This window comes from Sebastes fasciatus, chromosome 15 (genome assembly GCF_043250625.1).
Source record: "Sebastes fasciatus isolate fSebFas1 chromosome 15, fSebFas1.pri, whole genome shotgun sequence".
NCBI classification, from domain to species: Eukaryota; Metazoa; Chordata; class Actinopteri; order Perciformes; family Sebastidae; genus Sebastes; species Sebastes fasciatus.
This window is the reverse complement of record NC_133809.1, coordinates 6,731,035-6,753,930: the sequence shown is the minus strand read 5'-3', so window position 1 is coordinate 6,753,930 and position 22,896 is coordinate 6,731,035. Positions and strand designations below refer to the sequence as shown.

The window sequence follows — 22,896 nt, the reverse complement described above, 5'->3', positions numbered from 1 at the left end:
TTTGTTATGTTGAAAATAAAAATATTGAAAGTGACAAATGTCAATTTCAATCAGGTATTTAGCGAGCCTGATTTGTTCTGAATTGACAAAAAATATATAAATATTCCTGTTATATTATTTTGTGTTTATTATAGTCAAATAAAAGCCGGAGAATGTAATAATAAATAATGCCTCATTTTATCAGATTTCTCTGTGCCATGCATGCAAATTCCTTTGGATATTACAATAATTCAGCCTCCTCAAATTAAATATATTTGTGAAGGAGGAGCACTTGAGGACAGTGAATATCAGCTCCCTCCTTCCACTTAAATATCCCTTTCAGTCTCTCGCTCTTATCTCACATCGGAGGAATGCAGTCATCTCCACTCAGATGAATCAGATAATGATCATCCAGCCTGTCGTCTCTCGCCCGAGCAGCCTGCAGCCTGCCTCTCCTCCAGACTGCAGGCATTCTGCGCAGCCACTTTGGACACATTCATGACAGGCTCTGGTCTCTAATGACAGGCTATGATGTCATTCAACTCGGGGTTTATGCGGGGTAATGCTGTTATGAGCCTCTATTATGAAGAGGGGAGCATCTAGGTGATGAATATGGTCGTCCTTTGCCCTGACAAAAGAGCTTTTTCACTGTCATTTGATCAACAACACTGAGTGTGTGTGCTGTCACACTCACAGGGCAGTGAACCAGCTGTCTGGGTGTGTCTCTGGAATTTCAGCTCTCTGGAGCAAATGCTGCTGATCAGAAATAAAGACCGTGAACCATGAAAGCTGTTGCTGTAGCTATTGCGTAAAGCTCAAACTGATAGTTGTTTGCAATATCACGCGCCTTTAATTGGGATCTAGATATAGCCCCCTAGGCCTGGTTGTTGTTGTCAAGAAAGATGCACACATGCACAAACACTACTAATACAATACATTTAAAAGGACTGTTCTGTAACTTTCAGAAATGCTTGTTAACAGCGACACCTGTGGCTGTTAAGTCAACGAAAGTCAGCGTCTGGTTGCGCTACCTCGCTCTAAATAGACATGAACGAGCATCGCTCAAAACAGTGAGGCGACACACGTCAGCTAAAACCACAATATCACTCTATATTTCAGCTGCTTGGCAGTAATGTTAGCTGACCAGACGAAGGTCTCTCCATGAATCAATGCTGATCCTAGTGTTGGCTTGAAGAGAAACGTTATCGTCTCCGACCGCAGTTAGAGGATACACCTGCACCCGGTCAGAGACGATAACGTTTCTCGCTGCGGAGCCCCGTCACTTCACAAGACACGGAAAACCTCTGTTTGTCTGGAGGAGCTGCAGAATTTATTTCTGCACAAACATCCACTCATTCACTAGATATTCTCAGAGCTAAACTCACTCCTCTGCAGTGTGGAGTGTGCGCGCATGCGCGTGTAGAGGTGGAGCGAGACAGCGAGAACACGCGCGGTGTGTGAGTGAAGGCAAACAGGCAGAGGAGCAAAGTACAGCAGAGACTCCGGCCACACACAAGCACGCATATAAGAGCAAGCATGGGAAACCGACCCGGTAGATTTATACGACTGAAAAGTTACAAACAGTCCCTTTAATGACATTTTGAATCAATGTGCACTTAGATTTTTTATATCTGCCAATAAAATAATAAAACAATGAGGAAAAATAACATTATTGTCTCTTTTTGCACATTTTTCTACGTTTTATTCGTGCCCTTTATTCCAATTTAACTAATTAAAACTATGAAGGCAACGTCATCACACAGCGACCTGAAGTTTACTGAAGATGACGTCGTCTTTGTGAGACAAGTTGTTTACATCATGGCAGCGATGGATTTCAAAGGTAGATAAATCACCGCTTTATTATCTGTTAGAAAGTTATTTCAGTGTTTTTGTTTTTTTGGCTGGAGTGGTGTTTAATAACTCTTATTTATTTGGACCGTTGAGAGAAAGCTGCTGCGGATATTTGCTGCTAGAAGCTAAAGTTAGCAACGGTTAGCATCTCCTCCGCTTTTGATAGCACGTCGGCTAACTGAGCTGATACTGCCTGGCTCCTAAAGTAGTCAATAAAACAACGAGTTACAGACATATATAAACTCCAGCAATGTTGTTGGTAGCGGAGGTTTCGAATAACGTTATTCTGAAGTTAACGTTTCGGTCACTGACAGCCACGTTACTGTAATGTGTGTAACCACAACTGAAAACAAACTCCTTTCACTAACATCAGTTTCCTTAGTAACAAATGACTGTTAATGTGACTCAAGGGTTCAGCCTTTATGAGATGTAGGAGGATAAATCACAATCACTTCTGATCTATATGTCATATAATATATAATATATATATTATACTATATGTTATTCCATTTATTTTGAACTTAATACTGATATAAAACTGGAATACTTCCAACCAACAACAAAGGGAAGAGATTGTCATTCAAATGCAAAGCAAGATTTGACTTTCAAGATTCACTTTATTGTCATTTCACTGAGTATTTGCATACACAGAAGGAAACGAAATATTGTTTCTCCCAGCTCCTGTCAGCGCATTAAAAAGATAGAACAAATAAGTATTCAAATTAACAATACCTAAAAATAACAATAAAACAATAAAATAAGTAAACGTTTCAGCCAATTTGCAGTCGTGTTTAGCAGCAGAGAAAAGTGCATTTATGTCCATAGTAAAGTGCTGTTTGCATTACTGTTCCAAAAATTGTCTTTGACAGGTGACTGGCTTTAAAACTGTTTCTGTGTTAATGCTGGGGGGTTGGATGTGAGTGTGTGTGTGTGTGTGTGTGTGTGTGTGTGGGGGGGGAGGGGACACAGTCCATTTACATGCCTAACCGCTTGTGGGAAGAAGCTGTTCAGCATCCTGCTGGACCTGCAGCAATACTTGATTTTATTTTGTCATAAGCAACATAAACATAACACACAAATATCCACATAAAGAAACAAAAAAAACTTGAAATACCTGAAGACCCAACTATTTCAAAACAGGCTAAAGGAATGGTCTAAATATGATGGGATTTAGCTTTTTATTCTGGGATACTTGCTCAGGTCTTACAGCCCTGGTGGCAAAGTTCTGATTGAAGCTGTGTTTTTTTTTTAATTATACTTTTCAAAACAGAGCTCGACATTATACCCTGAGGCTGTGGTGGTGGTGATGGTGATGATGATGATGATGATGATGTGTATAACATTAGTGCCTGCTCCATCCATTTATCCTTAAAAGTGTTGAGCAAAATCCTAATATCATTTTGAACCTCACATGTAACCAATGTACTAAAATTGACCAGCCTTTAGCTTACGACATTAGTAACATTTTCCGTTCAATTTGCAGACAACCTTCTTGGGATATCCTGGGTAGACAGCGGCTGGGTACCGATTCTTAACCCTGGAAATGTACTGGACTACTTCTCTGAGAGAAGTAACCCTTTCTATGACCGAACCTGTAATAATGAAGTAGTGAAGATGCAGCGGCTTACTCTGGAACATCTGAAGTAAGTTTATCTTACACCGTGCAGCTTTGTGTTACTTGGAAAATATTTGCACAAGAATAAGAAATAAAGAAATTAAATGTCACATTGAACTAAGAGTGGTATCGGCTCAAAGATGATACTGAATGCATTGTAGGATTCATTCAGATTAATTAACATGTGGAGCTTAAGCAAATCCCAATAAAACACACAGATATAGAAGTTATTAAGACTTGTTCTGTTTTAAAGGTCAGAAATATATTTTCAGTACAGAACTGCAAGTTGTTGTACTGAGTGACATTTGCAAAACTAAAAGCAAACATTGTTTCTGTCTTATTTTCAGTCAGATGGTGGGAGTGGAGTACATTCTTCTTCATGCTCAGGAGCCAATTCTTTACATAATCCGGAAACAACAGAGGCAGTCACCAACACAATGTGAGCAATATAGCGTGTAGATGATTGCTACTGATATTGTACAAAGCACATGTATATTACTGTTTAATAAAGATGAAATTACCTTATAAGCAGCCTGATGAATTGTAGTATCAGTGACGCAGCTGACCACATGTGTCCTCTCCATCATTATCCAGCTGCATAGTGTATTTATTTTATTTAATATACTCATGGCTGTCACAAACAATTTTAACACACACACAACTGTTCATTTCATGCTCTATGTGATGATATTATTACCACTTCTATTGTATGTTTTCATCTTCCAGTGATTCCGTTGGCTGACTACTACATCATAGCAGGAGTGGTGTACCAGGCGCCAGACCTGGGAACAGTTATCAGCTCCAGAGCGGTGAGAATTTATAGTTTGATCCTATAAAATACACTTGGAAATGGAGTATTATTAAGGCTGCTGATGGTGGATTTTCGATAACAAATAAATTATGTGACATAAATGTGTTTTAGCTTTCTGCTGTCCATGGAATCCAGTCGGCTTTTGATGAGGCCATGTCATATTGTCGCTATCACCCATCCAAAGGATACTGGTGGCACTTCAAGGACCAGGAGGAGAGAGGTTAGGTTTTGGCAGTTCATTTAAACTTACAGTTTAGACGTTTAAGTGGTAGTGTTATTAGCAGTGGGATAGTTCCTGTAACGAGATCACAGATATATATAAAAAAGAGCCATAGCAATGGTGTTCAGCAATCCCAGAATATTTTTAATAGTGAGTTCAAGTTTAATATGATGACTTTGGCAAAAGCTGATTAACTTTCTTTTTTTTTGTTTAACAGAAAAAAACAAACCCAAGTCAAAGAAGAAAGAGGAGCCGAGTTCACTGTTTCAGAGGCACCGTGTCGACACGCTCCTTCTGGACCTCAGGTCAAAGTTTCCACCAACGTTCTACCAGGTACATGTTACTCCGACTCAAAATTGTTATTCATGTTGAGTATTCTCAATATTTTCATTTGAAATTTCCTATAATACAATTTTATACTGTTTTTCTTTCTGCAATTTCAGCCCAAGCCTGGGGAGAAGCCTATTCCAGGTATGACCTTGAATTAGTTGCGTTATATTCAGATCCTATAGTCACATAATAAATAGTGCTGTAAATAAAGTTATGTTTTTTTCTTCAAATTCTGCTTGTCTATAGTTTTTCATTTGTATTTTGTGTGCACTTGTGGTATTATTTCACTTAAAGGGACAGTTTGGGTGTTTTGAAGTGGGGTTGTATGCTATAATACATTTTGCTGCCTCCGTCCATAGCAGTACATTGCTTTGGTTCTGTGCCGTAACTCCTGTCTGTTTCTCCAAACTAGGGGGAATTACAATCCCACTTCAAAACACCCAAACTATCCCTTTAATCTTGGGTCTACGTATAACTGGCAGTGCTATAACATTGTCTTCACATTCAGAAATGTTCGATTTTACATCTATATTTCAAAGTACGTGGTGTTCAGATTTTGATGTGAAGATAGTGACTCAATATCCACAAAATCCATGAGTTTTCCTCTAATTGCATGCTCTTGTATTGCAGTTGAGGTGAAGAAAGAGCCTGAACCCCCAACAGAAGCTGTTAAACAAGAGGAAAGGGAACCAGCCACAAAGACCTCCGCCCCAGCTCCGCCAAGCAAACCGCCTCCTGAGAAGAGAGCCAGACTACAGTGAGAAGAGTCCTTCGTTTCACACTCTGGGAAGATGGAGAAAAGAATTGAAAGTCCTAAACGACTAACTAAAGGAACAGTTTGGGAGTATTTTTGTTCCTACAAATTTACAAGATTGTCTGCTCATTTCATCAGTTTACAGGAGGCTAAGAATGAACTGGCACAAAAAAATGTCAGTTCCTTGTCTCAGTGCCAGGACTACTCTTACACTGTAACCTTAGTCTTGTGCACGTGATAACTTTGGCATCATGGACATCTCAGGCAGCTGTACTACAAACGGGGGTTAACTGCCTGAGGCCCGCAGGCATTTAGCAGTATTCACTAAGGATGAGGTTTTTTGATGATAAGCTGACATCAGTGTCGGTTTACTGTTGACATCAGCGTAATATTTGTGTTGTAGTGACTTCAGAGGACAGTTTAATTCCTTGTCTGCATTACAGGGTGATGTGTCATAATGCATCATCTCATCTGAAAAGCAAAAAGCTTTTTGACTTTAGCACCTCTCTTTAATTACAGACACTTTCACCTGTTTTTTTTGTAAGGAATACTTTTTGTGTGTTTTTCTATTAAACTGTATCAGCTACTGTGTCCTGATGTGTTCAATTGTTGACAAGTAATAGTGCCGAGTCTTGCTTGATCAGTTCATCATGATCTGAACAAAATATCAACTTAAATATTTTTTATATATATATATATATATACTCAAATCATTTATATGAGGACTGAAGTTTATTCACTTCTGTCCCGCTGCTCTCATGTTGACTTGCCCTGAGCCCCCTTTATTTTCTTTATTATATATTAGTCACAGGGGCCATTTTTCTGCAGAATGAATACCTTTACTTTTTATATGTCTGTACTTTTACTAAAGTTGGGTATTTTTCTAAGGTTACAAAGGGGTATAAATTGAGCAGAAAATGAGTTTGAAAATGGGAGAGTTTGACCAGCAGGTGTCGCCTTTTTGTCACATTTGATCCGAGCCTTTAATTGCCTAATGATACATTTTTATATCATGCATTTATTCTGACTGTCATCACTGCATTGAGTCATGTTCAAGTCAAATATATTAAGTCACTCTTTTTTAAACTTTGATATTCATTTTGCATTTTCAGCTCTGGGTTGAACATCATGAGCATCCATACAGAATTCAAAAAACAATACAACACTTAACAAATTCAGCGTACAGTACATCATTTAACAAAAACAGTTGTCAGGGGAAACGTATATATTCTCCAACAACACATGTCTCATGTTTCATGTTCCATGTAAATGATCCATTTTTCCCAGTTCTTGTCAAAGATATTCTTTTTCATTTTTAGTGGGAACGTCAGTTTTTCCATTGAAAAAATATCACGGACAATTGCATATATATATATATATTTATATATATATATATTTATATATATATTTATATATATATATATATATTTATATATATATATATTTATATATATATATATATATTTATATATATATTTATTTATATATATTTATATATATATTTATTTATATATATATATATATATGCACAATTGCTTTTTTTATATTATTTCAGAAATATTCATTTTCACCTAGGAGAGAAAGCACAAAGCAATTGTGCATATATATAATATATATACAGACGTAGGCAAAGTTGTTGGTACCCTTCCGTTAAAGAAAGAAAAACCCACAATGGTCACTGAAATAACTTGAAACTGACAAAAGTAATAATAAATAAAAATTTACTGAAAATGAACTAATGAAAATCAGTCATTGCTTTTGAATTATGGTTCAACAGAATCATTTTAAAAAACAAACTAATGAAACTGGCCAGGACAAAAATGATGGTACCCCTAGAAAAGATGTAAAATAATGTGACCATAGGGACATATTAAACTAAGGTGTGTCCTGTAATTAGCATCACAGGTATCTTCAAACCTTCAATCAGTCAGTCTGCCTATTTAAAGGGTGAAAAGTAGTCACTGTGCTGTTTGGCATCATGGTGTGTACCACACTGAACATGGACCACAGAAAGCTAAGGAGAGAGTTGTCTCAGGAGATCAGAAAGAACATTATAGACCTTCATGTTAAAGGTAAAGGCTATAAGACCATCTCCAAGCAGCCTGATGTTCCTGTGACTACAGCTGCACATATTATTCAGAAGTTTAAGGTCCATGGGACTGTAGCCAACCTCCCTGGACGTGGGGAAAATTGATGACATATTGAAGAGACGGATAATACGAATGGTAACCAAAGAGCCCAGAACAACTTCCAAAGAGATTAGAGGTGAACTCCAAGGTCAAGGTACATCAGTGTCAGATCGCACCATCCGTCACTGTTTGAGCCAAAGTGGACTTAATGGAAGACGACCCAGGAGGACACCAAATCATAAAAAAGCGAGACTGGAATTTTCCAAAATGCATATTGACAAGCCACAAAGCTTCTGGGAGAATGTCCTTTGGACAGATGAGACAAAACTGGAGCTTTTTGGCAAGTCACATCAGCTCTATGTTCACAGACGCAAAAATGAAGCATCCAAAGAAAAGAACACTGTACCTAATGTGAAACATGGAGGAGGCTCGGTTATGTTATGGGGCTGCTTTGTTGCATCTGGCACAGGGTGTCTTGAATCTGTGCAGGGTGCAATGAAATCTCAAGACTATCAAGGCATTCTGGAGCGAAATGTGCTGCCCAGTGTCAGAAAGCTTGGTCTCAGTTGCAGGTCATGGGTCCTCAAACAGGATAATGACCCAAAACACAGCCAAAAACACCCAAGAATGACTAAGAACAAAACATTGGACTATTCTGAAGTGGCCTTCTATGAGCCCTGATCTAAATCCTATTGAACATCTGTGGAAGGAGCTGAAACATGCAGTCTGGAGAAGGCACCCTTCAAACCTGAGACAGCTGGAGCAGTTTGCTCACGAGGAGTGGGCCAACATACCTGTCGACAGGTGCAGAAGTCTCATTGAGAGTTACAGAAATCACTCGATTGCAGTGATTGCCTCAAAAGGTTGTGCAACAAAATATTAAGTTAATGTTACCATCATTTTTGTCTAGGCCAGTTTCATTAGTTTGTTTTTTTAAATGATTCTGCTGAACCATAATTCAAAAACAATATCTGATTTTCATTAGTTAATTTTCAGTGAATTTTTATTTATTATTACTTTTGTCAGTTTCAAGTTATTTCAGTGACCATTGTGGGTTTTTCTCTCTTTAACGGAACGTTACCAACAACTTTGCCTACGTCTGTATATATATATATATATATATTATATATAATATATATATAATATATAATATATAATATATAATATATAATATATGTTATATATTATATCAGCTGGGTTTTTAGCTGAGAAATATGCATTTTCACCAAGGAGAGAAAGCACAAAACAATTGTGCATATATCTATATATTTATATTTATATTTATATATAAATATAAATATATATATATATATATATATATATATATATATATTTATATTTATATTTATATATAAATATAAATATATATATATATATATATATATATTTATATTTATATTTATATAAATATAAATATATATATATATATATATATATATATATATATATTTATATTTATATTTATATATAAATATAAATATATATATATATATATATATATATTTATATTTATATTTATATATATATATTATATCAGTTGGGTCTTTAGCTGAGAAATATTCATTTTCACCAAGGAGAGAAAGCACAAAGCAATTGTGCATATATATATATATATATATTTTATTTTTTTTTAATTATTTAATTATTTATTTAGTGTAGACAGTAGCTGCTTCCATGGCTCCTACTAGGTCTGGATGCCACGAAGAAGAGTCGTCTCGCAGGGCGTGGTGGGATAGGAGTCTCCTCAGTGGAGGACTGGAGGACTGAACAGTGCCCCAGCTGGCTGGCAGCAGCAGCAGCAGCAGCAGAAGAAGAAGAAGAAGAAGATGGCTGCAGAGGGAGAGAGACTCTCAGGCCAGTGTCTGGATATAACAGAGCTCCGTTTGTCATGATGTTCACCGACGACTAGAGCCAGCCCAGCAGCGTGTCTGTCACCTCACCGCCCGCTCGGTTGTTCCGTTCGCTCCGGTTCCTGCTCGGATTCGTCGGGATAATAACCTGAACATGGGGTCGCAGACTCTCCAGATCCTGAGGCAGGGGGTCTGGGCTTCAGTCACAGGCGGCTGGTACTACGACCCCGACCAGAACACGTTCGTCAACGCTTTACATCTCTACATCTGGCTGTTCCTGCTATGTTTCCCCTTCACACTGTACATGGTGAGCCTTTTGTGTTGTTTTAACCCGTTTTTATACTCCATTTGTCTTGCCTGTTGACACCAAACCCCAAAGTGTCCGTTAGGTTTAGCTGCTGCCACACAGAGGATACTAACGGTCGGACCCTGGCTATTATCTGGAGCGGAGACAATGCAAACGTCCAATTAAACTAACGAAACGTGACGGAATGTTTCAACTACACACTAAATATGTTATACAACAAAAAGGTTGATGGAATTACACGCAGATAAACCTCATTTAGATGACACAAATGACTAAATAATCTCCAAACAGCTGCCCTCTGAAGTGTTCCATCCCACTACATAGATGGGACCCTCTTTTGTTTATATTCTGTGTTTTATCGCAGTGATGCCGGTTAAAGAGCTGTTAGGATATTAAACAGTCGTTTATACACTGTGCCAGGCTGTAATCAGTGTATTTAATTCCCCCATCCCCCCTTTTATCTAGTTGTTTTCCTCCTTTCCTGTAGTGATTTGTGGTCTCACCAGTTTTCAGGAGCTCTACCAGCTGACAAGGGAGGATGTTAACAGGAATCTGGCATCTTAAAGGTCCCATATTGTAAAAAAGTGAGAGTTTTATATTATAAAGCAGGTTTTAAGTGCTATATAAATACTGTTTTAAACTATCAAAACGCGCAATATACTGAGAAATACACACTATTCAGTAATTGTGCGTCTGAAACAAGCCGTTAGGATTTCTGTTCCTTTGTGATGTCACAAATACATCTCTAAACAGCTGCAACCGGAAGTGTTCCATCCCACTACATTGATGGGACCCTCTTTTGTTTATATTCTGTGTTTTATCGCAGTGATGCCGGTTAAAGAGCTGTTAGGATATTAAACAGTCGTTTATACACTGTGCCAGGCTGTAATCAGTGTATTTAATTCCCCCATCCCCTCTTTTATCTAGTTGTTTTCCTCCTGTCCTGTAGTGATTTGTGGTATCGCCAGTTTTCAGGAGCTCTACCAGCTGACAAGGGAGGATGTTAACAGGAATCTGGCATCTTAAAGGTCCCATATTGTGAAAGAGTGAGATTTTCATGTATTTTTATATTATAAAGCAGGTTTTAAGTGCTATATAAATACTGTTACACTATCAACATGCTCAATATACTGAGAAATACACACTATTAAGTAATTTTGCGTCTGAAACAAGCCGTTAGGATTTCTGTTCCTTTGTGATGTCACAAATACATCTCTAAACAGCTGCCCTCTGATGTGTACCATCCCACTACATAGATGGGACCCTCTTTTGTTTATATTCTGTGTTTTATCACAGTGATGCGGTTAAAGAGCTGTTAGGATATTAAACAATCGTTTATACACTGTGCCAGGCTGTAATCAATGAATTTAATTCCCCCACCCCCCTCCTCTTCTTTTATCTAGTTGTTTTCCTCCTGTCGGTAGTGATTTGTGGTATCACCAGTTTTCAGGAGCTACCAGCTTTGACTGCAAGAGGCACAGCTGATGAGGGAGGATGTTAACAGTAATATGGCAACTTTAAAGGTCCCATATTGTAAAAAAAAGCAGGTTTTAAGTGTTATATAAATACTGTTAAACTATCAAAACGCTCCATATACTGAGAAATACACACTATTCAGTAATTGTACTTCTGAAATAAGCCATTTCTGTCCATTTGTGATGTCACAAATATATCTGTAAATGGACCCAGAATGCTCTTTTGTCTATATTCTGTGTTTATCACAGCGATGGGGTTAAGAGCCGGTAGGATATTTAATACACTGTGCCAGGCTGTAACCAGTGAATTTAATTCCCCCACCTAGTTGTTTTCCTCCTGTCGGTAGTGATTTGTGGTATCACCAGTTTTCAGAAGCTACACCAGCTGTGACTACAAGAAGCACAGCTGAAAAGGGAGGATGTTAACAGGAATCTGGCAACTTTAAAGGTCCCATATTGTAAAATGTGAGATTTTCATGTATTTTATATTATAAAGCAGGTTTTAAGTGCTATATAAATACTGTTTTCAACTATCAAAATGCTCAATATACTGAGAAATACACACATACTGAGAAATACACACAGTATTGTGTAATATAACTTATTATTTTAATGGAGCTTCCCAGCAAAAAGCATTTCACACGATTGCACCTGTATAACCAGCGTGACAATAAACATCTTGAATCTTGAATCTTGAGCCCGTATTCAGTAATTGTGCGTCTGAAACAAGCCGTTAGGATATCTGTCCATTTGTGATGTCACGAATATAAAATATATAGAGCACTACACGGTTTTAAACATAAACATTCTAAATGTGTCCCAGTTTATTTCCTGTTGCAGTGTATATGTGAATGTCATCAGCTGACAGGAAGTAAACATGGACCCAAGCTTTTGTCTAGCAATGCAATTCCGTTGCAATTCCGTTGAAATGCACTAAAACGGAGTGTTTCAGACAGAGGGTAAATACAGGTATATTCAGGCAGACAGCAATGTAAACATGTTCTAGTAAAAACACAAAATACAAGTATGAACCTGAAAATGAGCATGATATGGGACCTTTAATTCACAAGAAAACACACGTTGGTTGCTGTTTGCTCCGTTCATTTGTTACAAGGTGTCTAGTTTTTTTTTTTTTTTAAAGGCACTGCTTTGTGTTTACTTTAGCACAGTGGTAGCTCACCCTCTCTAAACTGTCTTGACTTGACACTTACAGGCTACAATAACAAGCTGAAATGTCAGTGAATCATTGTGTTTTTTTTGCTAAACCTCAGTAATTCCTTTTTTTGTTAATTTATGCTTCTACTTCACTACATTTCTGAGGCAAATATTGTACTTTTTACTCCACTACGTGTACCGAAATACTGATTAATTTACAGATATATACATTAAAAAGCATTGTGACCCCTTACTTAAAGAACAGTGTCTATTTGGGGCCCCTTGTCACGTTTCAGATGTCTATGAGTTGTTAGCAGTTCCACCAAAGAGACATTTCCCCTCTAAACTTCTCAGATGGTTTCATTTAAATAACTGTTCAAGGCCCAAAGAGGTAGAAAATGTTCAATATTTCACAAAAAAAGCAAAGATTAGAGAAAGGTACAAAAATAAAAACAAACATGTGACTTTTAAACTTTTGGAGGGGGCTGACCCCTAGGTTGGGAACCAATGGATTAAACTACGTGGTAGCTCACCCTCTCTAAACTGTCTTGACTTAACACCTCAAGTTATACTCCACTTGTGTATGTTATCTGTGGGTTGTTTGTCAAATAATTCCGGCTACAGAACAAGCTGAAATGTCAGTGAATCATTGCTAATACATATCTATAAATGTACCCATGTCAGGAAATGGCTGTTTGCTAAAGCATACTAACTTCTATATTGAGAAGCTGATGTTTCAAAAAAAGGTTTGTGGTTTCCGTTCTATTCCTGGAGTGGAAATACGCTGGTCAGCTATGTGGTTTATATTGAGCCACAGGTTTGAGTGGTGGTGCTGCTGTTTGTATTAACTGCAAACAGATGCAGCAGCAGCAGCAGCAGCAGCGGGACATCTCAAGGACAACAGAGATGCAGAAGATGGAGCTCGGATACCTTGTGGTAGACATACAGGTGCTCTGTGACAGCCTCCTTCCCTGGCAGCTTCACAATTAAAAGAGACATTATAAAGATAATTGAAGGCAGTTTTTAAGAAATGCTGCCAGTGTGCGTCATAAATAATTGGCACAATTAAATCTATCTTTCAGCTGTGTTTAGAGGAGCTAACTTGGATGCAGTTCACAGGTTTGAATCTTGTGATCTGTCGACTGTTATTCCTCATGTCCTTCAGCAAGACATTATTTAACTGCCTACCTGTCGTTTTGGGGGGGGGGGAAATCAGCTAAAAACCAGTGAGAGCAAACATAGTTAAACATATCTTTATTTTCACTTTCCAGAAGAACAAAATAATCTTGGACAATACTAATAATATATCACTCCTTAGCCCTTGAGATAAATAAATAAAATCAAATATACCGTCAGCATCATCCTGTTCCTTCTACAATATTAAAAGCTTCTTTTTCTAATCCCAGGCCCTGCAACCAACCATGGTGATCGTGGGAATCTACTGTGGTGTTATCGCTGCCATGTTCTTGCTGCTGAAGATGGTGAACTACCGCCTCCACCATGCCCTGGATGAGGGGGAGGTGGTGGAACACCAGGCAAAGGAGAACCAGGGCAGCAGAGGTGGCACTGAGGGGGCTAACGATGGCGGCATCACCCGTCGGGAGGACAGCAATGGCCCGGGGTAAGTTCACGTCTTAGTCAGCCCAGTGGTGGATGGGGGTATCAGGAGATGTAGGACAGAGACGCTCCAGGAGTGTGACTAAGCTGCTCAGATGATGAGGCAGACAAGGCTGTGTAGGAGTGTGGTGTATTAGCTGGGAGATGTCATGCTTCCTTATCAATGATGGTAAAGAGTCACATGGAGCGTGATTGTGGAGTCATTTAAAGGTGATGTGTTCTGGAGATGAGGTCAACGGTCTAGTCTTCAGGTGGAGAAAAGACACGTTATGGATAATCAATATATCAATTTAAAGGCTTCCAGATAGGGCAAATCGAGCCTAGCTGTCACAGCAGCAGTGATGGGGGAAGTAAGATTTTAAAGAGACGCCTGCAGAAAGAGAGAGGTATTAAACGCAACACATGTTTTAGGCTGAGTTCAAATTATTAGATGATACACACCATGCAAGCTGAACCACCAGGGCACCCTGGGAAAATTTACTCCGAAAGTAATCAGTTTTAGTTTCTCAAATTTGTCCACGCTTTGGCTAAGAAGCTTGTTGTTGATTAAGCATACTTTAAGTTGCCCTGTGGCGTTTTCTTGTAAACAGTGTTTCTGTTTACTTTGAGTGTTACTCACCAAAACGTCTGAAATTGCATACTATGCACTACATAATATATACTCAATATGTGTACCGTTCAATCTTCTTTTGTGTGAATAAACAGTAGTGTGTATCTTTTCGGACGCACTACGCAGTAATTTACAACGTCACTTCCTGAGAGCCTTTTTGCCGGTTGGAAACGCGTAACCATGGCAACCCGTGCCGACCTCATGTGACCAAACGGTGATTTGTGAGAAACATAAAGTCTGAACAAATTAAAAAGATATATTACGCCTAGAAAAGTGAAATCTTATACTTAAATTGAAACGTTATTGACGTAACAGAGCTGTCCACTATTGTCTGTTCTGAACATGTGTCGTCATTACCGCATTGCATTCTGGGGTATTTATGCTGCCCTGGTGTCCAGTGTTTGCATACTATAATATTTCACCGTAAATAGTATGCATTTCACATACTATTGGTTTCATTCTATGGTTTCGGACATACTAAAACATCTCAGATACTGTTTTATAGCGTACTAAATAGCATCTTTATATGAAATTTTGGATGCAGCCATTGTTTATATCATTGAAGCCTAACAAACGTGTGGATTGGGATGCATTTACCCCTTGATAAAACATTTTCAAAGCCGAATGTTTTGCTTTTTTTTCGAGATTTTTGAAACCTGCATTGTTTACACTAATGTTAACTTGCTAGCAGTCATTTTTGCTGCTGCATTGCTGTGCCTCTTGGTGCTTTACGGCCACCTGTAGACCAGTAATATACTGTTGTGTGAAACAGTCCGCTGGAGCGTGTATCGCATCACCCACATTTATGTCTGGGCCCACTCACAATAACGTCCCTCCAGAGAGCTACAAGTAGTCACAAACTCCACGGGGAGCCTTTAGGTTACTTTCTCTTTCAGTTGTAAGCATGCTATTATTTGTTCTCACTTTTGTATGTTCTGCTCTGATGTTATGGTGCATGCATTGTTAGAGCGGTATTTGTGTGTCTTATGTCCCAGTGTGTGTATAGACGCATGAATATTGGCTCCAAAAATGATGATAGAACCTGTTTTACCTCTTAGGCCGCATGTTCCTTTGTAGAATACACACCTCTAAAACCACTGAGCATCCTCAAAGCACGGAAATTAAATATGCAACCCATATGTTTTTAAAGCCAAGTATGTTGACAGTGAAATATGTGCTAATTAATGCTTTGATTAGGGTCATTAATGAGCTCATTAGTATGAGGAATATATTTAGCATGGTTGAACAATAACATGAACAACTGACAATGAATTACACAAGTTTTAAAAGTACATCAGTTTCCATTAAGTAGCAAGTACTGCAACACATTAAAAAAGTACAAAATGACGTATTACCGCATCTCTGAATGCCAGGCTTCAGCTCTCATTCAGAAGAAACCAAATCCAGTGAAGTTTGAGCGTTTTACTGCCCATGACTCGAAGAAGTGACTCATATTCACATTCCAGAGGGAGTGCTTAGCAGGACGCTGAGAGAGGGGAAAGACAACAAGGAGAACGAGAGCTACCGACCACAGGGGCAGTCGCAGCTTTGCCCACACATCTGGAGTTACATTCCGGGTTGTTTGAGTTTACAGTAGAGCAGACGAGCCGAGCTGAACTTGATTAAGGTGTCTTTGCAACACCACCCACTCATTTTCCCCTCACTGGTCCTTTTTCCAGTCTCTATGCGTTGCAGTTTGTTATTTGGAGTGTTGGTGTTGTGGTTTGACCCGTTATGAAATGTTTTTTGGCATATGGAAATGATTTATAGACAATCCCTGGCTAGTTGTTTGTTTCGACATACCAACTGGTTAAACAAGCACGTCCGGGCTAAATATAGGCCTGGAGAAAACCTACATCATGGAGGCTTTCATCTGTTTTTGCTCTTTCAGTTGATTTTCAAAACTCATATAAAGGATGTGAAATACAGGCCTGTTTAATAAAGGTACATGATTTGTTTTGCCCTGAATTGAGTGAGGTGAACCGATAGAAGCGGAGGACATTAATGACATATAACGGTGCCAACTGTACATCATCTGAACAAGATTTAAGTGAGGGAGTGCACTGTGTCTGTACTGGTGATACAAGTGTATGCATGTGTTTGTGTGTCTGTACAGGGACCCTGGAGGGGGTATTGAGATGGCAGACTTCATCAGGCAAGAGACTCCACCAGTGGACTGCAGCTCCAGGAACTCCTATATTGGGTTGGAGTCTAACCAGCAGGTAAAAAAATACTGTGAAACTAATTTATTTGTTTAACAGGTCATAACAGAAATTGAGTACTCCAATTCGACACAAGTTTTTGATGATGAATGACTGAATGATGGACATTTACATTTCATTAATGTAATGTTTCCCCAAAAAACACACTCTAAAAACTCAATTGGTCTCACTGAATGTCTTAAAAGTGTTTCTAAAAGGTTTGGACGCAAGCACATCTGCCTGTAGATGTTTTGAATGCTGATGAATGTTTTTTCGAGACCTTATGATTTTGTAATTTGCTATTTGTCTTCGTTTTAAATTGTTATGTTTGTTTTATGTCTGCAACCGTGTAACTGTGCTGCTGCCTATCTTGGCCAGGACACTCTTGAAAAAGAGATTTTTAATCTCAATGAGTCTTTACTCCTTGTTAAATAAGGGTTAAATAAATAAATACAAATATAGAGAATACCTGAGACAATTTCTACTTTACCTGAAGCTCTATATAACGGGCCGTAACAGACAATAAACTGAGCACTGGTACGGTACTCCAATTTGACACAACTGAATGATGGACATTTACATTTCACTAATGTGGTGTTTCCCCAAAAACTCACTCTAAAAACTAAACTGAAACAATTTCTACTTTACCTGCAGCTCCATATTTTACTTTTCTGTAAACGTTGGATCAATAAAAGTGATGCAATCCAAAACTTTGAATTGTGGGGTTGTTGATGCAAAAAAGACAGTTGTGCAACACTACTACACTCTGTTATGGAGTGATTTCCGACACAGCCTAAATATCTTTTGACTACTATCAGCCCCAATTAAGCAAAGCAAACATGACATATACTTTGTGATTGAAACATACAGCATTTTAGTGTCTTCTTTTAATGAAAACCGAGTCCTAAAGGAGTGATTTAGTTTCAGACATTGCATGTACATACTATTGTGCAAACTGAACTACATCTGAAGCATCCAAAAGCACCAGTTTATTCACAAAATAGTTCTGCAAATCACTGCTTGTGTTACAAGTGATAAATGATCAGGAAACTACTGCTACACATTGCAGGGAACATCTTTAATCTTCCCACAAACAAGTGTCATCTGCTGAGTCCTGAGAGCTTTTAAACCTCCTCCCAAACTGAAGGAGCAAAAGTCCAAGTTTAAAATGGACTTTTGTTATTGCTGGACTAGAGGAAGGAGCTGTTTGTGTGTCTCTCTGTGTGTGAGTGTAGAGGGATCATTTCATTAGGTATGATCCTCACGCAGCTTGCTGACAGCTGATATCTTCTTAAATATTCAAAGTTATTTAGCTGTTTTATTCTGTGAGATATATTTAACCTCTGAATCCCCATGGGTGCTGTGCTCTCCGTCTTTGTACTGCGTGTCCTTGAGTTGCTAATCAGCCGGCATGTTCTGCTCAGCTGCTGTGTACCGAGTTGGAAGGGAAGCCAAAACTTTTCTCTGCGATGGCACAGTGAAGAGGCGCGCCGGCTGTTTGAAATACACAAACGGCGTCTTCTTTTGGATGTTGCATCCTCTAATAATCACACACCTTGTCAGTTTGTCTTTATGAACATTTTACTCCAGAAGTTTGCTTTTGATATCCTGACGATCTGTTTCAAAATACAAAAGGCTTGACTTATCTTTTTATTCAAATTTCAGATTGCATCCAGCCATGGAAGAGCAACACTAGCCAAAGGTAACCACGACTACCTTGGCATGCATACTTAAATCATTTGCCGAATCATTGTCCCCTGTGTCTGTGTAAGAACTGACTCGTTCTGGTTTTACAACCTTCTTTGTGACCCTGCTGTGATGCATTTTCGTTTCTGCGGGATCACCACATCCCTGACCATGATCACCCCAGCTGCCCAGGAGATGTAGTCTGACTCAGCATTACTGTGACCTCACCAGTCACATCAAGATGAAGCAGCTGTTTGAAAAAAAAAAAAAAGTAATCCACTGTAAGACCCAGCATGGGAGTCTTTCTCCAGGAACTCTTTATTGGGAAAACTGAGCAGAAGACAATAAATGAACTTGTAGCTTTGCTTTGGGTCCGTTGTACTGAGTGTTAGAGTGAGGCGGCTGCGTCGTCTGAATAATTCAGCGGGTCTGTTCGATGCCATTCTAATTAGCCGGCAGTTTGTGATGACAGGAAATGGTCTGAAGTGGGACAAGGGCTCTGCTGGGGTTTAGCTTTTTAATCTTCTTCCCTTCAAGGATTCCATCCGCTCAGACTGTCCATCACAAACTCCCAGACAGTATCACCAAGTAAGACTTGCAGGATTTGAGCAACAGCGAGCACAAAGAACAGTTACATCGTTTGTTCAAAGGTTATCTTGCAAAGCCAGCAGGGCATTCAGGGAATCTGTTCAGAAGAGCTCATGATATTTTGGTTGTTCCAGGTACACAACTTGGAGCACCTCTCAGAAGTAGTGATTCTGAGAAGAAGGCAGGGCTATCTGTTTCTTTATCCTCTGTAGACGCCAGTTATGTGTGGCTGCCCAGGGTTAGTGGTTGTCAATGTATTAATAATTGATTAAACATGTCATCTCTTAATTGCCTTCTTCCCATCTTCGCAGGAGATGTGGGAAAGACTTCAGATGACATCAGTTTGACTCTTGTCGAGAGCTGCAGCCATGATCATGGTAAACATGCACGGCGGACAAAAAGCTTTCTCGTGTTACTGTCTGTGACATGTCAACACCGTCCTTCATGTTTCTTTTCTTTGTGTCCGTTTAGATCTGCTATCAGACACAAAGATGTACTGCCTTGTCCCCAATGACTCCTTCGCGTCCTTGCAGCCGTCAACCTCCTTGTGTCCTTCAGAGCTGTCCAGGGAGCCCGCTGATCTCTGTAATTCTGCTGCTTACCACTTCAGCCTGTCACACTCCGGTGACACAGAGGTGACCTCTCACGCATCCATGCAATCTCAGACCTACAGGAAGGAGCTCCGTTCTCGGGGCCTGCCTCGGACCTCGAGCTCGGCGGGTTCTGCTTTCCCCGACCCGTGTCTGCCAGACTTTGCTCTGTACCCTCCACCCAGGAGAGGTGGCCTTGACCCTGTGTGTGAGCTGGAGGCCGCCAGACCACACAGGCCAGGGTTGTGTGGCAGAGAGGGGGGCGAGCGGCTGTACCAGCAGGACCAGGCTGTGCCCTCCACCTCGGGAATAGAGTGTTATAGACACAAGGAACCACGCAGAGTCGCCCGCTCAGCCTCCAGGGAGGCGGGGGAGGGTAGCTCAGGACTGTACCAGGTGGAGGTGGGTGGTGGTGGGAAAGGCTCCGGTGGAGGAGGAAAGTCCCAGGGAGGGGAGCGCAGTGCTGAGAGCCTGAGGAGCTTGAGTACTCGCAGCAGTGGCTCCACTGAGAGCTACTGCAGTGGCACAGACAGAGACACCAACAGCACCGTCAGCAGCTTTCACAGTGAACAGACCAGCTCTACACATGTGGAGAGTCTGCTCTCACTTTCAGGGGACGAGCGTGGACGGGACAGAGCAGATGCTGTATCTGCACCTACAGACGGCAGGACTTCTAGCCTTGGCAGTATTAGCTCTCGAGGTCTCAGCAACCTTCCCTCCAGGGAGGCCAATAAAAACCCTCATGCCAATGAGCTGACTGCTAAACAACCTGCTGACACACCGTCCTCTGCAACCCTAGAGGTGGTAGAACCTGGTAGGAGCCAGGAAGAGCCTGGCATCAGGACCAATGCTGATGGCTCAACAGGTGTAGCTGCCAGCGAGCAGGAGCAGGTCAAAGATGACAGTCAACCAAAGTCAGCCAACAATGTTCAGAGGACTTCCTCCCTGTCAACAGGGCGCAGTGGACGCCGGCGGACTGGCAAGAAAAGGGCGAGCAGCTTTGACGCCAGCCGTCACCGGGACTACATGTGTTTGCGTGGTGTGGCCAAGCCTTGTAGTGCTGTGTTTACTGGGGGTGGAGAGGAGGACTCCAGCGATCAGAGTGAACTCAGTTGTGCCTCCAGTCTCCACTCCACCCACCACCTAAGCACAGACAGCTCATCTAGCACCACTTCCCGCTCCTGTCACTCACCAGAGGGCTGCTACCGGGCCCTGAAAGCCAAGCACACTGCAGCCTCCGCCTCCTCCACAGCGAAAGCTGCGGCAGGATCCGAGGCAGGAGCGCGGACCGAAGGGAAGCGGCGCACCTCCCGCCGTACCCCCAGCACAGGCAGTGCCAAAACACATGCCAGAGTGTTGAGTTTGGACAGTGGTACGGCCGCCTGCCTTAATGATCCCAGCCGCCTCGGAGCTCCAGCTGGGCCCCGGCCCCTTACCACCTCCAAGTCGGACCTGGAAGCCAAAGAAGGGGAAGTCCTGGATGCGGCATCCCTGCTGGGTCGGGCCTCCCAGCTGGAGTCAGTGACCCGCTCCAGAAACAGTCTGCCCAATCAGGCAGCTTTCACTGAGCCTCAGGATGCCACTGCTGCTTCCCTGCGGGGTATGTACCACACACCGTGAGCTGACATACTGTACACAGTGCATTCTGTCTGGTTTACTACTAGTGTTTGATGACTAGTCCACTTTTCATGTTGTCTCTGAACAAGAAATGTCGTGTTATTCACATTTAACTGGCTGATTGCTCCACTTGTTTAGACATGCACTCTATTTTGTGAATTATCAGCAGAACTGTATTAGACTGAAATGATCCCAGACAGAATAATATAGGCACTATTTTTTATTTTTGCCTGCTTTGCAGATTTAGATTGTTTAAGTGATAACCTGAATGATGCTTGTGTATTGAACATACTTTAATTGGAAGCCATATATCATGCTCACTTTACTGGATAGCTGCTCTCTGTCCTATTAGCAGGAGCGTAAGGAGAGAACTTGCAATATCGAGAGTGTTTTGGGTGTAGTTCTCCAGACATTAGGCTTGCTTCATTATTGCCTGTGTGTGTGAGAGTGTGTGTGTGTGTGTGTGTGGGGCAGCATATGAGATGTTGTCTGCCTCGCTCATTCAGTGTAACCATGGTGAGTTTCCATGGAGTGACAATTCTGACCCAAGCATAGTGTTCCTTGTGTAGATCACTATTAGCATGACGGCACAGTGTGTGCTTTGTGCTGAGGTTAGACAAACGGCAGCTCTCTTATTAGTGTCATACACACCGAGTCACATAGACAGACACTCCCTCCCCCACATTCTTCGTTTCTCGTTATTTGGCTTCTGTGTGTCGTACGTGGACATTTTTCACGACTTTGCCTGTTTCGTAGCTTTCTACAGTGTTCACCTCCTGGGATTTTCAATATGAGAGAGAAGATACGCTTGGGCATGTCAGCTGTTGGCCGGGAAAGATTTCATAATTAGTGTTTGATTCCTGACGTCTGGATTTGTGTTAACCTGACTCTAAGCCATCAAGGTCACAGTCAGTTCCATATAGAGAGGCAAAGTCCCGCCCCTTCCGCTGGACCCCATGGAAACTTATATGTACGGTTGTCAACAGCGAGAGACAAATACTTTTTTTATCCTGTTTGAATTGCCCCATGAATCACACATATGATCTTTGTCAATTTAAAGGATAACTTTGCGAGTCAAGAAAGTCGCAGTTTGCGTAGGTTTGTCGTATTATCGTTGTCGTTAGTACATCCCAGCACGAAAAACACAGACATCGTAGCTTCAGAGAGAAACGTCACTTACAGTACGCAACCGTTGGGTATGTAGTCTTTCTAATGACGTATTTTCACAGTCTTATGCTTCAACAGTTTTATAACAAAGTGAGACTTTCTTGACTTGTAAAGTTATGTTTTTAATCGACAACCATATGTATGATTCATGGCGCAAATGAAACGGAATCAAAAAAAATATATTTGTCTCTCGTTGTTGACTACCGTTAATATTTTTTCCAAAATAAGGTCCCATGGTGGTCCAGGAAGGGGCGGGACTTAGCCTCTGTATAGGGGCATTCACTGGTAGTAGAAACTAGCACAACGTTGGTTGGTTAAAACTTTGTTTGACTGGACTTGGAGTC

General features: G+C 40.6%; 2 protein-coding genes across 5 annotated transcripts in view; both read left to right on the top strand.

Moving 5' to 3' along the window:
• Positions 1-1,731: 1,731 nt before the first annotated feature.
• Positions 1,732-6,151, top strand: med6 (mediator complex subunit 6). Its single transcript, XM_074660970.1, has 8 exons — positions 1,732-1,819; positions 3,314-3,473; positions 3,793-3,884; positions 4,172-4,254; positions 4,368-4,476; positions 4,694-4,809; positions 4,920-4,947; positions 5,437-6,151. Exons 1-8 carry the CDS (start codon positions 1,798-1,800, stop codon positions 5,565-5,567), a joined length of 741 nt encoding a protein of 246 aa, XP_074517071.1. The 5' UTR covers positions 1,732-1,797; the 3' UTR covers positions 5,568-6,151.
• Positions 6,152-9,394: 3,243 nt separating this feature from the next.
• The window catches only part of pcnx1 (pecanex 1), a 42,889-nt gene continuing 29,387 nt past the window's right edge, over positions 9,395-22,896 (top strand). For all 4 annotated transcript variants that reach the window (XM_074659810.1, XM_074659809.1, XM_074659808.1 and 1 more), the window contains exons 1-6: positions 9,395-9,846; positions 13,883-14,097; positions 16,820-16,925; positions 18,570-18,606; positions 19,490-19,555; positions 19,650-21,368. In XM_074659810.1, the coding sequence (XP_074515911.1) occupies positions 9,694-9,846; positions 13,883-14,097; positions 16,820-16,925; positions 18,570-18,606; positions 19,490-19,555; positions 19,650-21,368 (2,296 nt within the window). In that variant the 5' untranslated portion in view covers positions 9,395-9,693. The remainder of the gene's footprint in view (positions 9,847-13,882; positions 14,098-16,819; positions 16,926-18,569; positions 18,607-19,489; positions 19,556-19,649; positions 21,369-22,896) is intronic.

What these genes read in the sequence shown, in the direction of transcription:
- med6 (XM_074660970.1), top strand. Translation starts at nt 1,798, where the DNA reads ATGGCAGCGATGGATTTCAAAG. An exon ending in TTCCACCAACGTTCTACCAG is followed by an intron (nt 4,810 to 4,919) that starts GTACATGTTACT and finishes CTGCAATTTCAG; the next exon opens with CCCAAGCCTGGGGAGAAGCC. An exon ending in TGGGGAGAAGCCTATTCCAG is followed by an intron (nt 4,948 to 5,436) that starts GTATGACCTTGA and finishes CTTGTATTGCAG; the next exon opens with TTGAGGTGAAGAAAGAGCCT.